Source organism: Sinocyclocheilus grahami, unplaced genomic scaffold (assembly GCF_001515645.1).
Source record: "Sinocyclocheilus grahami isolate Dianchi unplaced genomic scaffold, SAMN03320097.WGS_v1.1 scaffold1413.1, whole genome shotgun sequence".
Classification (NCBI taxonomy): domain Eukaryota; kingdom Metazoa; phylum Chordata; class Actinopteri; order Cypriniformes; family Cyprinidae; genus Sinocyclocheilus; species Sinocyclocheilus grahami.
In genome coordinates this window covers 93,475-105,514 of record NW_015506592.1, presented here as the reverse complement: position 1 = coordinate 105,514, position 12,040 = coordinate 93,475, and the positions used below count along the sequence as shown (strand labels likewise).

The 12,040-nt window shown below is 36.2% G+C and overlaps 1 protein-coding gene across 1 annotated transcript in view; it reads left to right on the top strand.

Moving 5' to 3' along the window:
* Positions 1–6,038: 6,038 nt before the first annotated feature.
* Positions 6,039–12,040, top strand: part of svip (small VCP interacting protein) — an 18,296-nt gene continuing 12,294 nt past the window's right edge. The window contains exons 1-3 of the mRNA XM_016256289.1: positions 6,039–6,080; positions 6,296–6,346; positions 8,354–8,467. Coding sequence (XP_016111775.1) covers positions 6,039–6,080; positions 6,296–6,346; positions 8,354–8,467 — 207 coding nt within the window. The remainder of the gene's footprint in view (positions 6,081–6,295; positions 6,347–8,353; positions 8,468–12,040) is intronic.

Genomic DNA, 12,040 nt, shown 5'->3' with positions numbered 1-12,040 from the left:
ATAAACCCCCCCCCCCCCCCCCCCTCCAAAAGGCAGTGTGACACTTCTGTCTGGTATGATAGAGTAGAAATTTATGAATTTTGCAAAGATAAAAAGTTTGTGTCACATTTCACCCTAAACTAATCAGAAAATAAAATAATATGTTGTGTTAATTATGAACTTACTGCAAAAAGAAACATATTTTTTAGCTGTAATGTATAAACTTTTCAAGACAGAACTATAAGTTTGATAATGAGAGATTGTCAAAAGCTAATAAATAAAATACTGGAAACTGATAGAAAAAAAACTGATACAAATACTGAATCAGCCGTCAAACCAATTAGTTGCAACCCTAAAACAGCTATACAAAATTATGCAAATAATACAATAAAAAATGGGGGGAAAAATACTTTTCAAATATAAAACAATCACAAGTACAACATAATTGTTCAAATTCAGTATAAAGATGAACACAGCTAATTACCAGATGCCTGTGATGATGAAAATCCTGGCCATTTCCCCAGCTCAAAGCTTTCTGTCTCACTGCAAGCGTCCCGGTGCTCTGACAGGTTTGGCTGAAACTGCATCTCTATTCCAAACTATTTTCAAGTCCCTTACCACTGATGTTTGTCCATTGTGGCGTTTTGAACTAGTGGAATAAAGTTATGTTCAGCAGAAATGCTGGCAGCAGTTATGAGCCCACAGTGATGTATATTTGTGCTAAGCAACCACAGATGGGGTGGAGTTTTACATACTGTATTTCCAAAACAATTTACAGGCACAGATAATGTAACGGTATTCCGGATCTGATGCGGCTAACAACAGTCTCACATCAATAATGTATTAGTCCTGTGTTATAGTTTATTGTGCCATAAGTGCTGTATTTTGAGTGCACACTTGGCTTACCGGCGTGTGCAGTGATTATGACCCTAACACACTAGGTTCTACTGACAGATTCATAGAATAGAAGGTGAACAAACTTGTTTCTTATGAAACAGAAACATTGTCAATGGCCAGTCAATGAAGGGCTCTTTGCAAATTCCAAGTGTGTTTTCATGTGTCTTCATTGAAGAGAGGATTGAGTCTGGCCACACCGCCATAAAGCCCAGATCAGTGGAGTATTGTAGTGATGTTTGTCCTTCTGTAGGTTTCTCCGATCTCCACATATGATCATGGAGTGACCATCAGCTTCTTGGTCACCATGCTAACCAAAGCCCTTCTCCATCAATTGTTCAGTTTGGCCAGGAGGCCAGCTATAGGAAGAGTCCTGATTGTTTCAAACTTCTTCCATTAAGGGTAAAAGAGACTACATGCTTCTGTGACCCTTCAATGCAGCAGAATATTTTTCTGAACTCCTCCCCAGATGTGTGGCTTGATGCAATGATGTCTCTGAGCTCTACAGGCAGTTTTTTGACCTCAGGGCTTGGTTTTTGCTCTGATATGCATTAACCGCTGTTAAACCTTTTATTAAGATGTATGTGCCTGTCCAAATAATACCCATTCAACTGAATTTGCCACAGGTTAACTTCGCTCGAACTGTAGTAACATCTACAAGCAATATGAATGCTCCTGAACTAAATTTCAACTGTCCCAGTCCTGGTGATAAAAAAAAAAAAAAGTTCACTTTTTCATAAAAGCATGAAACGTGGTACACTTGTATAGTCTGTGGTCCTGAACATTTTCAGAAATGGAGCCATCACAAAAACACCTCATGGTGGCCATGGCAACCATTTAACTTTCCACCATAACCAAATTATGTATTTTAATTTAATTGATTAATTTATGCATTTAGCAGACGCTTTTATCCAAAGCAACTTACAGTGCATTCAGGCTACACATTTTTTTTCCAGTATGTGTGTTCCCTGGGAATTGAACCCGCGAGCTTTTGCGCTGCTAACGCAATGCTCTACCACTGAGCCACAGGAACACATCGTAGGTTGTATGTTGTGTCATATCTCCTGAACCAAACATGATAACACAGGAAAAGTGATGTCTACCCCTATGTTTTGATGGTCAAGGATTACAATGATACCCCATACAACAACATAAACTGTTCAGGTGAACAGTTAATAGTGAAATCAACCATGTGAGAAGGAAATCACAGTATCACAGCATTTATAATGGTCCATATTATGGCTATTCATATTTTCTTTCTTTGATAATTAACCAGTATTTTATTCAATAATACAATAAAAGATTGTTTTCATGAATACAATCATATGTTTCCGAGAAAAAAAATCATCTCAGGTAAGTGTATTTTTCCTTACCTGTCAGGCAGAGTCAGGTAGGCAGCAGTATGTTTTTCCTATAGATTCTTGGGTCCCACTTTATATTAAGTGGCCTTAACTACTATGTACTTACATCAAAAATAAGTACAATGTACTTATTGTGTTCATATTGTATTGCAAAACACTTCTGCTGCTATTGAGGTGGGATATGGGTAAGGTTAGGGACAGATTTGGTGGTATGGGTAGGTTTAAGGGTGGGTTAAGGTGTAAGGGATGGGTCAACAGTGTAATTATAAACGTAATTACAGAAATTAATTACAGATGTGATTACATGCAGATATATTTCAAATATAAGTACAATGTAAAAACATGTATGTACACGATAAGTGCATTGTACCAAATGATTAATTTAAATGTAAGTACATAGTAGTTAAGGCCACTTAATACAAAGTGGGAGCGATTCTTGTTCTCTCTCAACAATGCTCTAACATGAAATGCAGACGGCAACACTATCAGGTGAACAGTTGATGGTGAATTCAGTGACTTTATGAGAAGGATTACGATAAAATCGCAATAAAATCTCAAAAGATGCAGATTGAAATTTCAATCATATTTCATGTAAACTTAATTTACAATCACCCTCTGGGTCAGAGTTGTCTATTATGTTGGTGTCCACAAGGGGGAAGCCAGAGTCCTGAAAGCTGGTGGGTACACGCAAGTGAACCACTAATATTTGATGTAATGGGTAAAAAAATATTTATGTGTTGGGTGTGGGTGCGGGCCAGATGGTGACAGGTAGCCAATCGTGCTGCAAATGATTTACAGCTGTAGTGATTATATTATAGGGAGAGCTCTTTGCTTGCTTTCTGTATATAATTTATTCACAATTTAAATGAAAGTTTGAATAAATTAGTTTTGTCTACCTCATGTAGGAGATTTAATGTGGGAGATGTCCGGGTCACAGTTTTTATGTAAAACGGGTCAGGTATGGGATTAAATTAATGTTGCTGTCGGATAACATGTCGGGTGTTCTGTTAATTACTGTGATTGTGGGAAGATCATTCCACCAGCCAGGAACTGTGAATGAAAATGTTCTGGAAAGTGATTTTGTGCCTCTCTGTGATGGTACAATGAGGCGTCACTTACTTACAGATCTCAGGCTTCTGGAAGGAATGTAGACTCCTAAGAGTGAGTGGAAGTAGGCAGGTGCTGAGCCTGTGGCTGTTTTATATGCAAGTATCAATGTCTTGAACTTGATGCGAGACGCAACCGGTAGCCAGTGCAGAAAGATAAAGAGATGAGTAATAAATGTAATTTAGATGTAATAATGTAATAAATAAATGATCAGAGATGTCTTTCCCAAAATGTTGTCTGTGATACATTGCATGTGTGAGTCAGTGTAAGGCTGCAGTGTAAGGCTTCTCCAGATGGATGTTGATGTCACCAAAGACTACAAGTGGACTGCCATCCCCAAAGAATGAGGACAACAGCCCATTCAGCTCCTCTGTAAAGGTGCCCAGTTGACAAGGAAAGTGATAAATAGAGAAAGGGAAGTTGTTAGAGAGAATAGAAGGGGTTGTTGAGTCTTCTGAACGAATCCAGTCAAGCCCAAGATACTAAGAGTAGACTGAGAAGTAATAGCCAGAATGAAGTCTGTTTGTTGACAGTGTATATACTAGGGGTTGAACGACTTCTGATTTTTTTAAAGTCGACTTTTATGTGATGGAAGTCGAGTCGAACAAATAAGTCTGGAGCTGTGATAAACAGCTTGTGCACAGCTATGGCATATGACACAGAGCTGCCTACATGGCTATTGCTCCTATAACAGCTTTTTTATCAGTTATTTTGTCTTTGGGTCGTTATATTTCTCACAGATTTCTGCTCGTTCTAAATCAGATACAGAAAAAGCACAGTAAAGATTACATTCATATGAATGCATTAGTGAGAGCGACTGCGTGTGTGAATTAATTCTACCTGGCAGCGTCTCTCTACTAGTAGTGAAGCTGTGGGATTTAGTTATTAAGAAATATATGCTAGAACTTTTCAGTTTCTAAGCTATTTTATTGAGAAATCACAGAACAGTGTTGACAATACATATGTGTGCGTGATGTACGAGCTACTGTAATGTGTGTGCGTTACAGTGCAGCAGCGCATTAGATTAGATCGGCGATGAACTTACCTCTACAATAAGCTGTTTAAAACGTGCATTCTCCCATTCAATTTCGAGCATCCAGTAATATAATCACACATGTAAATGAGTGTTTACTATTGTCATTTTGCATTATTGACACCTAATTAATGCTGTTCAGTTGCTTTGACACAATCTGTATTGTTAAAAGCGCTATATAAATAAAGGTGACTTGACTTGACATGTCTTGTGGAGCGCTTTCAGAGTATGCATTTATTTGTCATTTTAACTGTTCGGAAACGGAGCGTAAATGTGGAAGTCCTTCAAAGATTTCTTATCCTGTTGCGCCCTCTATAGGACCAGCGACCACCGACTAATCGACTAGTCGACTTCAATGCTCTGCCATGACGCTTTAAGCTTGAAGTCGACTAGTTGATTAGTCGGTGCAACCCCTACTATATACCAGAGGTGTAAAGTATTGGAGTAAATGTAATTAGTTACTGTACTTGAGTATATTTTTGGATACTTTGTAGTTGTACTGAGTATCAAAGATATTAGCAACTTTTACTCTCTTCTTCACTACATTTTTGAATATCTGTACACTTTGCTCCACTAAATTTGAAATGAGTGTTGCAGTTACACATTACATTTTGCATGGACCTAGCTTTTTCTGCAGCAGTTTATTTCTGCTACAAAAGACGTGATACTGCCTGTTACAGGTCACTGAAAGTACTGCATCTTGTGCGTTTTGCCCTTACTCACCCAAACTTGTCAACAAGACTACTTTATGTGAATGCGAGTTCCTTAGCAAGTATTTGTGAATCAGAGGTGTTTTATATATGAGATGAGGACATGACTGCTGCCGGCAATGAGGCTGAAACCAGCACAGCCAGTGCAAGAAGGCTTCAGCTTTTTAATTTTACTTTCTTACATTATTTATTATATATTATTTTATTTATCCATTACACTGAAGATACCTTTTTGAAGTATATTGTTTTTTTGTTTGTGTGCATTCATCGGCTTTACACCTTAACTGTCTTCATATTTCAAATGCTAGACTTTCTTATCATGTTGCAGTCTGTTCATTTTACAGCCGAACACAACTGCAGCTGTACATCAAATAATCAGGGCTTCCCGTGACATTATGAATGAAACCTTAATGATAAAACGTTATTGTTTTTGTTTATTGTGGAATGTAGTTGGTGTGATTTATTCTCTCATTGATTTAAACCCACTGATTGTTGCCAAATCTTTATTTAAAATATAGCCTATTATTTGCTATTAGGCTACTAACCCTTTCAACGTGAAATATATCTTCTTCTTTAGTTTTTGTTCTCACGGTTTAACTGGTAATAATGACTAGAAAGAAATATTCTGGTAACGTGAGTATCAGTCCACTTCCCTGGCTGGCCATTGTTTTCCATTTTATTTTATTCAGTTAATTATTACTTTTTTTAAGTAAAATATTTTTTAAATCATAATTTTATTATATTTTTAATGTATATTTTTTAGTGTATTCATTCAGTTGTTTATTTTGCTTATGTATGGGTGTTTTTACCTGTGTTTGTGTGTTCTTGTTTGTTATTTGTGAAGTTTTTTTATTATTTTTCTGTGAACGTTGAAGTTCTCCTGAAGGTGTTTGTACAGTATGGTTTCTGTTTCCTTAACAAAAACAAAACGAGCGCGAGAAAGCAAACATAACGATGGTTCGTCATTACCAACATTATGAAAACACAGGAATGAAAGTATAGAATGACCAGCTTCATCAGGTTTAAACATTATTGATTACTTTTCCTTCAGTGTCTGCTAATTCATTCACTTATAATAATTATTAGAATACTTTTTATTAATTAAATTGTTTTAAATTAGATTGTTACTTCAAAATGAATAAAATGTCAGTTTTGTTAAAAAAAAAAATATATATATATATATATATATACATTTCTGTTCTTTTCCACAGGAGACGAGGAGAAGACAGCTAGCGGAGGCTGCAGAGAAGAGACAGAAAGAGGTGATGTGACACTGATGTCTGACAGCATTACACACAGAAATGGTAACCGTTTTAATGGCTGTTTAGTTTAGTTTAGTTTCTATATTGTGAAATAGACAAGCACAAATAAGTTTTACAAGCACCTTAGAAAAGAGCTGTTGTTAGATAAACACTATTTAAGCTGAGCATGACCTTGAAAATGAACTTGAAATACCCCGTTTATCAAATATTGGTGGGGATTTTGAGCCATTATTATTTCTGGATCAGGACAAACTCAGGATTTGAGCAATTATGATTAGAGGTCGACCGATGTATCGGTTTTGCCGATTAATCGGCACCGATAGTTGATTGCTGGAACTATCGGTTATCGGCAAAAATCCATGCCGATAGTTTTCCGGGTTGCGTCCGTCGCTGGAGCGGCTGAGAAGGGTCTGCTGTCATTACACAGTGCGAGAGCGCCCTCTAGTGGTTCAAATCACTGACCGCACGTGTTATTTGTTTAGACACGTGATACTGCACGCTGAACAGAGCGGGAAACTTCAGATGCGGATTTAAACACCATTCACATAGTTTTCCTTTAAATTACATTATATTGGTCCCGAATCGCTGTTAATGTACATAATGAATTGTGTATTGTGCATTTTCAGCAAAACGTTTGTCTTTCTGTGGCTCTAATAAAGTCTGTGTGCTTCATTTATAGAGCTATAATATAGGTCGTGCTTTCTCTTTCCGTTTGCTCCGTTTTTTTAAACGCCGAACTTCAAACTCGTCCATGTCAAATTATTCACTCTTGAAGTAAACTTGTGTCTGTTTGGTGATTAAATAAACTGTTTTAGACCGCTGCTTGAGTTGAACGCCACGCGTCCGGAGTGTGAGTTCTCCTAGACTCAGCGCTGCACTTATATTTTGATTAGATAATCATCAAGTGTTCAAGGATAGAAGAAGTTAAAGTGTGAGAGTATACATACAATATCCATATGTATATAATTTTACTGCTATAGCCTTTGTGTATATATTTAAAGATGTGCATCTTTAAGCATGATCAGTTGAAATGAAATGGTAACACTTTAAAATAAGAGTCCAGTTGTAGCATTAAGATTAATGAAAGCTGTGTAAGTATTGTTCCTTGTTAGAGGGTGTTAATTTCAACATTTACTATTACTATTATTATTATTTTTACTACTACTATTAGTATGGTTCAGTACTGTTTTTGCTAATAAAGCACTATTTTAGTTTTTGTTCAGTATCAATTTTAAAACAATCGGTTAATTAATCGGTATCGGCCAGTGTGGTCCAACCTAGCTATCGGTATCGGCAAAATCCACTATCGGTCGACCTCTAATTATGATGACCTGAGTTGGTGACCACTAATGATCCACAAATGATCAAATTCATAGCATCGATTATGTAACTGGACTCAGTCTTAGCAGCACCACAGAATATACATATGCAATACTGTAATCTATAGGTATCACTTTATAATAACTGTATGAGCATCACAACTTCCTGCTCTACATTTTTGTGCTTTTAGTCATTCTTCAGTTTTTTTCAAGGCAACAAATAACTGTTAGGAGAACATGATCCTTTTTAAAAACCGAGTGTTTAATGCAATAGTGCTTTTAATTTGCCCACATGTAATTGCTGGGCTGTTTTACTGTCTCTTCAAGGTTTAAGGCAAAGCGCAGCGGTAAGTACACGTCCTCGTTCTGCTGTCTCCTCAAACACTCTACGGCTGAAACACCACGACAGACATCTGTGAGGTCATGTCAGAATGAGCCCGGTTCTCACTGCTGCTGTAATGTCACAGTGCTTGTAGCCTTACAGTCTGATACAATATGATTATTTCTTTTGATCGGCTAGTTGTTGTATTTCAGTATACTCACATTTCCAGCTTGTTTATGGTGCACTATGATTCGGCACATGAGCACTGAATAATATCACGCTCTGCAACTACTGGACTGGCTCATGTTTGGATTTATCTCTGAAATGTATGGTGTGGTAGCTGTATTTCGTCTGATCTGTGTGTAGACCACCTACAGAGGTATCAAAGACCCCAAAGCCTTGGAGAGGAAAAAGAAGAAACAAGAAGAGACAGAGAAACAGACCATGAACTCTGCACCTTCTGGAGGCGGTGGGCTAAAGGTACACACATTATTTTCATTTGTATTATTTACACAAATAGAGCACAGATTCTTGTCCCAATATTATTACTATTATTTAATATGTATTATGTAATAAAGGTATTTAGAGTAACTTTCATCTAGCATGATAATAGGTATTTTTTTATCAAAAGTCAGTATCAGATGTCCCACATCAGAGGTCATGACCTGTGAATTTATATATATTTTTTAAATACAAAATACAGTTATAATTAAATTTTAATGCATGAATCAATATCACTTCAAAAAACAAACGAAAATCAACTACCATTCAAATATTCAGGGTCAGTAATATGCATATTTTTAATATTTAAAATCTGATTTTTTTTTTCATTCAGCATGCATGAAATTTATCAAAAGTGACTGTAAAGACGTTTACAGTATGTTACAAACGATTTTAAATAAATGTGCTTTATTAATCAAAGAATCCTGAAAACAAGTATTATAGTTTCCAAAAATAAAAAATATGCAGCACACCTGATTTCAACATATAAGATATGGATAATAATAAGAATATAATATATAACATAACATAACATAACATAACATTAAATCAGCATATTAGAATGACTTCTGAGGGATCATGTGACACTGAAGACTGGAGTAATGATGCTGAAAATACAGCTTTACATCTCACACACACACACACACACACACACACACACATATATATATATATATATATATAAAGTTATTTAAAATGCTAATAGTATTTAATCGAATGAACATTTGCATTTTAATTATATTGATCAAACAAATGCAGCCTTTTAAAACTAAAATATATATATATTTTTAATTTATTTATTAGGTAAAGTAATTGATTGGTTTTATCTAAACATATAGCAAATAAACAACAACAACAGAACAGGCGTTTTATAGGACCATTAGAGTTGAATGTAGGTACAGATGACAAACTTGCAAACCTCATAGAAAATAAATAGAATTTATTTCATATAATATTTGGTTTGACCCTCTGAGCTGGACAACATTTCCTAAAGGTTAGGTATCGTCTTTCATTGATATTTGATGTTAATTCCCTAAACTCGTGAAGACAGTTATGATTAGTTTTGTATTGCACATGATAGGTCCCGATTTTTCTCTCTCTCTCTCTTTCTCTTTCTCTCCAGTGGCAGGTTGGCTAACACAGGCTAAAGGGAAGATCGCTGTTGTGTTTACATCGGGGGTCAACCTTCATCTGCAGTTATTTCCCGCTGACTTGAGAGATTCTTAAAACTCTTCATTCTTTCGGTTCTTATTTTGAAGTGTACACTAGCCAGGGGAGTTTGCATAGAGACTAGAATTTTTGCCGAGCTCCTGCACAAAACTCCTCATCCTCCAGGCCTTCTGATTGGCCAGAGTGCATTTAGGCCACACCCCTTTAAATGCCAAGATGGGCTTGCTAGTGGGTTTTTGGGACTTTAGCAATTCATGTCCCCACCCACACACACACACACACACACACACACACAAGCTGTTCAGTTTGTGTTCATGCATCAAGCTTTTGTACCGATGTGCTTTCTATTTTGAACATTAATGGAATCCTCAAATCTGCAAATCTGAGATCTGAATGTCATTTTAATACACATTTATACAACCGAAAAGCATCTTTTATATTGGATTTTGGATAATTGAATACATATTTAGGCATTTATATTTATGCATCAGTTACCAGTGCATTTTGCGATTGGTCAGGACTTTAAGTATAATAATAATGGATGTCAGTTAGCACTTTCACTGCCTGTTGATTGTACGACTTGCTGTTCTTATGAACCAAATTGAATGTGCATCACTTTATCTCATGAGATGCATTGATTTCTCACTCTTTTCCGAAGGGCTTTGGTTGTCTTCAGCTAAGAAAATCTTAATCTTACTGCATTCAAACGCAACATCCATGTGTCTGGGCCATGCAGCAGTGACTGTAGCAGCCTGAGCTATAGTGCTTAGCGTGGAATATATTGTATCTATAGAAACTCATCATACTGCCTTTAATGCATATCTTTTATTATTATTATGCTCATGAGTTGTTACCTCTTCCTACAGCAACACACTCACTGCTTGTGGCAGGGAAACTGATTTTTGCAGCAAATAATCAACTGAAATATCTTCCCAGGTTTCATTCGGAATGGGTTATCAACACCAGACACTGTATAACAATAATATAACAAATCAGACAAAGTATTGCAATGTTCATGTTTACCAGTAGAGGGCAGCGTCACACTTTCGGATCAGGAACTGTTTTAGAAGCACATCTGCAAAGAGTCATTGCTTAAATAAAGATTGTGTTTGAACAACCAAGCATTTGTTCACTGAAAAATCTCCTTTGCCTTGTAACTGATGAACTCTGGCCTCTTCAGTGCACTATTATTATACTGCAGATAACACACACAGTGCTCACTTTATTAGTTACACCTCGATTCAGCAAAGTGCTGGAAAAAAAATCCTTACAAATTCTGGAGATCACACTGAAGTGATGTTGCGAGTTTTCTTTTCTTTGCTGACTTCCAGAGATTGATGTGATGTTCATCCAGACATGTTTTTCTGCTTTACACTGTTGTGATCCAAGGTCAAGCCATTCTCCCTTGACCTTATACAGAACTGTGGCTCACTGGATGGTCCCAGGAGATCAGCAGTTTCTCATATTCCAACCACTGTTCTACTGACATAGTCGCTTCCATCACTTGTCATCCTGTTATGATGTTTGACATGAACAGTGTTGGGGAAAGTTACTTTTAAAACTAATGCATTACAATATTGCATTTCTTACTTTTAATGGAAAGTAATGCACTACTTTTGGGCTGGGCTTGCTTCTCAACCCAAAAGTTATATTTTTTTGCCAACTCTTAATGGCCCTTTCACACCAAAAGTCAAATTAAAGGAAGTGCCTCTGCACCTCACAATTTCTCTCAACACGAGACAGGAGAGATGTCAGAGAATAAATAGGAAAACAAAGTAACTTGCGTTACTTATCTGAAAAAGTAACTTTAAAATTAATGCATTATTTTACTAGTTATGTGAAAAAGTAATTGATAGTATCTTGCTTTACTTGTAATGTGTTACCCCCAACACTGGGCATGAACAGATTACATTCTCCAACAGAGCAAGGTGAGCACAGTGTAATACAATAAATGTCAGAAAATATATATATATCATGGCATCAAAAGAGCATAATAATACTCCCCAAAAAAAGTCATTAATATTGTTAGTATGGAAGCACTAAAAAGAATAGCCACCAGGGTAGAAGTAAATACTTGAATTCATCCAGCGATTTCATTCCATATAGACACTATTGAATATAAAAGGTTATTATGCAATTTATATTTAATCAATTAAACAATAAGAGGCTAAAAAGAAAAGAAATGTAAGAATTTGGTATACAATAAAACAGCCTTGTTTCTGGATTCCAGTTCAGTATCTTTGTTATGCACAAACAAATTGATCTACACTGTTATTTATGTATTATGATTTGTATTTCTCTTTGAAATTTTTAGTTCTAGAAGCCAGTAGAAGTCCTTGTGGCATCTACAACGGCTAGCCAGTGAGCTGTGCTTCAAAGTTA